At 28.8% G+C, this 3,470-nt stretch overlaps 1 protein-coding gene across 1 annotated transcript; it reads left to right on the forward strand.

Annotated features, from left to right (window-relative positions):
- The first annotated feature begins 1,008 nt into the window (after nucleotides 1-1,008).
- LOC129288909 (FCS-Like Zinc finger 3) lies at nucleotides 1,009-1,959 on the forward strand. Its single transcript, XM_054925725.1, has 2 exons — nucleotides 1,009-1,210; nucleotides 1,404-1,959. Exons 1-2 carry the CDS (start codon nucleotides 1,062-1,064, stop codon nucleotides 1,573-1,575), a joined length of 321 nt encoding a protein of 106 aa, XP_054781700.1. The 5' UTR covers nucleotides 1,009-1,061; the 3' UTR covers nucleotides 1,576-1,959.
- The last annotated feature ends 1,511 nt before the right edge of the window (nucleotides 1,960-3,470 follow it).

Genomic DNA, 3,470 nt, shown 5'->3' on the forward strand with positions numbered 1-3,470 from the left:
CCCATAACACTGTAGTTTGACTATTCTATAAACAGTAAAATTTATTATATATAAAATTATCAAAAATATTTGTAAAAAATTAGTTTAATGTTATTGATTTTTAGCACAGTGCCTTATTTTACTTTTTAAATCAGTACTAACTAATAAAAAATGTCTTTTATTTTAGGTGTAGTATTAAATTGTGGTGAAGACAACACTAATAGTAATAACTTAATACAATTATGATGTAAAACACTGTCTCATTTCTACAATCTAACATAATCTAGAAAATGGAAGACTAAAGTGCAATTCCTCATGTTTGTATTATTGGGCTCTCCTCAGCAAGTATGATGTTGACTGAAAGTTGTATCCACATATTGTGGTATTATTATATTGGGATAATTACGTGGAACCACCTTAGATTACAGACTTTAAACTTTAACAAATATTAAATGTTTTTATTATTTTTGAACCTTTACAAAAAATGTTACCAAAATGTTTGTGGGTCCACGTGTTTTTTTTTAATGAAAATTGAGAAACGAGCTCCATTGTTTATTACATTCAAAATTCAACATTACATGTTAAATTTAACAAATTTATAATTAACAATAACCACAGTGAAACTAATAATAAAATTATTTAAACGTAATAATACCTTTGATTCATGAAATTTTCTTTTTAATATCTCCTAACATAAATTTTCTAACCTTTAGATTCATAAATTCATAAATATTACTATGATACGCTTACACTGACGTTTAACAAGTGAAGCACAAAATTTATTATTTATGAATTATGCAACTTGTTTTACTTTTCGTCAACAAGGTATAATAATTTTTATTACATTTATATTGATATAAAAATTTGACACACATATAATTTTAATTTGAAAATTTTATTAAATTTAAAATTCTAGTAACTGCCATGATTGGGGAAGGAGCAGGTGCGTGGGTAGTGCTTGCAGTAGATGATAACTTCTCAAGTCCAATCGTGCGGCCTTTAAATAACTGCCAGCTGCCTCTTATTTTCCTCCCCCGCTCTCTCTCTCTCTCTCTCTCTCTCTCTCTGTCTGTGTGTGCCCCATGGCTTCCTCTCCGTCATCTTCTTCCTCAAGATCTACCATGTTCTACTATGGCGGCTTTGAAGACCACCGCGACGAGCCTCACTTCCTCGAAGCTTGCTTCCTCTGCCGCAAACCTCTCGGCCTTAACAGGGACATCTTCATGTACAGGTCTGCTTCTCTCTCTTCCCCCCTGTTTCAGTCTCAATCCAAAAATCTCTGGTACTGCCAGATTCAGATTAATGTCTCCTTATTTGATTTGATTGATTTGCTTAATTCTCTGGATGTATTGATTAGTCTGAGGTTTCTGGTCGATTTGAATGGGTTTAGGGTTAAATCTAATGAGTATTTTTGGGCTTTGCAGAGGGAACACACCGTTCTGCAGCAAAGAGTGCAGACAAGAACAGATAGAAATCGATGAGTCAAATGATAAAAGCTGGAAGGTTTCATCGAAAAGAGGCGTGAGACAATCGGAATCGAATCAGAGCTCCACAACCAGTAAGACTGTAAGAACCGGAACCGTCGCTGTTGCCTGATTGATTTTCGCGATAATAATCCAATTTTGAGGAGCAAACCGCGAAAGAGATGTGAAATCTCAGGCAAGAAGAAAAAGAAGAAGATGAAGAGTAATAAATTTGATTGTAGATTCTGAGGAATTGGGTGAATTATCTTCTTGTGTCTGATTCCTTCTCTGTGAAGGTTGGGGTTCTGAGAGAGACATGATGATCCCACCGAAGAATTTTGCCTGTTTTGTTTTAATTTTGTGTTTTGGTTTCAAAGTTTTAAGAGGCAAGGCTGATAGATGATGATGATGATTGTGTAATTCTTGTATAAGGCCTTGAGAGATGATGCTTTGTTCTGTGAAAAACACTCTGGTGCAATGGAAGTATCAAAGATACTGCTATGTTTGCATATTCAAAGCCCGATGCCTCAAGATCCTTAATTTTTTTTTAAAGAAAAAATTAAATAGAAGTTATTTATATTCAAGATTTATGGAGAAACTTTGTGATTGTGTTTTTGCCTACCTCTTTTGCAATGATGGGAAGAAAGTGTAGAAAAAGGAAAAGGTAGATCTAATCATGTAAAAGACTAAAGCTGAAATGAAGTTTGCTCTCAAGTTTTTTCTGGGACCCATCCTTTGGAGATGCAAGACACTTGTTATTGTCTGATTTGATTTAATTTGATTTTTAATTTGTACTTACCTTTATTATACTACTAACAGTTTATCAGTAACAATAATGATATCATTTATAGGGTTGGATGAGAAAAAAAATTTAATTCTACGGGAACTTATTTATTTTTAATACTTTTTTTAATATTTTTTATTAAATATTTTAAATAAATATTATTAATAAAATTTAAAAATATATATTAAAAATATAGATAAAAATTTATTAAATTTTAAGATATAATTAATGGGATGTAAAGTTTCCCTCTTTTTTTATATATTAAATATTTTTAATCAAATCACTCAAATCAATAAAATTTAGTTATGTAATTAAAAGTGCATTAACATTTTAATTTTATCCTTAATTATTATAAATAAAAATAATTTTTTAAAATAAATTAACTAGAGTACTTATCTTTTCTTTCTAATTTAATACAGGTATAATAGTTTATTTATTAAAAAATATGCTAATAATATTTTAATATCTTATATTTAAAGACTTTTTTTTAAATTTTTTTATATATAAAGATGAGAGAGTATAAATAAAATCAGAAGAAATATTTTACATCATTTTACCTGTCGACTTGTTTTGGCAAAATAATAAAAATAACAACAACAACAACTGTAGCCATGTTATTTTTATTTTTTTTTGAAGAAGACTGCATTGACTTGCAACTTGCGAGTCTGATGAGAGTGAGTTAATGGGCTGTCTCTGTCAAGATTTAAAGAGTTTTAAACGCAGCTACAATGAATTCCATGAATGTGAATGCACCTAACTTATATCTTCATTTCAATTAATACTTAAAACTGTTTTTAATTTCATATTTTTATTTTTATTTATTTTGACGGGAATTATATTAGTTATTGTGCTATGTTTATAGAAATAAAAAATAGCGAGAAGCTAAGTAATATTCAGTTCCTATTTATATCAACAACTTCTCTTTAGGATACATGGTGTAATTTTAAAATATAATATATACTTCCTCCATTTAAAAATGTAAAATATTTTTAATCAAATCTCACTCTCAAATAAAGAAGTTATCTACTTTTTAACTAATCCTATCTTTTCATATTTACTCCGATTAAATATTCTATATAAATATAAAATTATTATCAATAGGGATACTTTAAAAAAAAGTAATGATTATATCTTAAAAGACTAAAAATATAATTTATTTTTAACATTTAACTACTCAAAAAATATTTTACATTTTTGAATGGGGGAGTAATATACACGGACACACACTTCAAGTCTTATATGTA

The sequence above is a fragment of the Prosopis cineraria genome, unplaced genomic scaffold (genome assembly GCF_029017545.1).
Source record: "Prosopis cineraria cultivar Desert tree isolate PC_DT_omini unplaced genomic scaffold, ASM2901754v1 PC12, whole genome shotgun sequence".
In the NCBI taxonomy this organism is placed as follows: Eukaryota; Viridiplantae; Streptophyta; class Magnoliopsida; order Fabales; family Fabaceae; genus Prosopis; species Prosopis cineraria.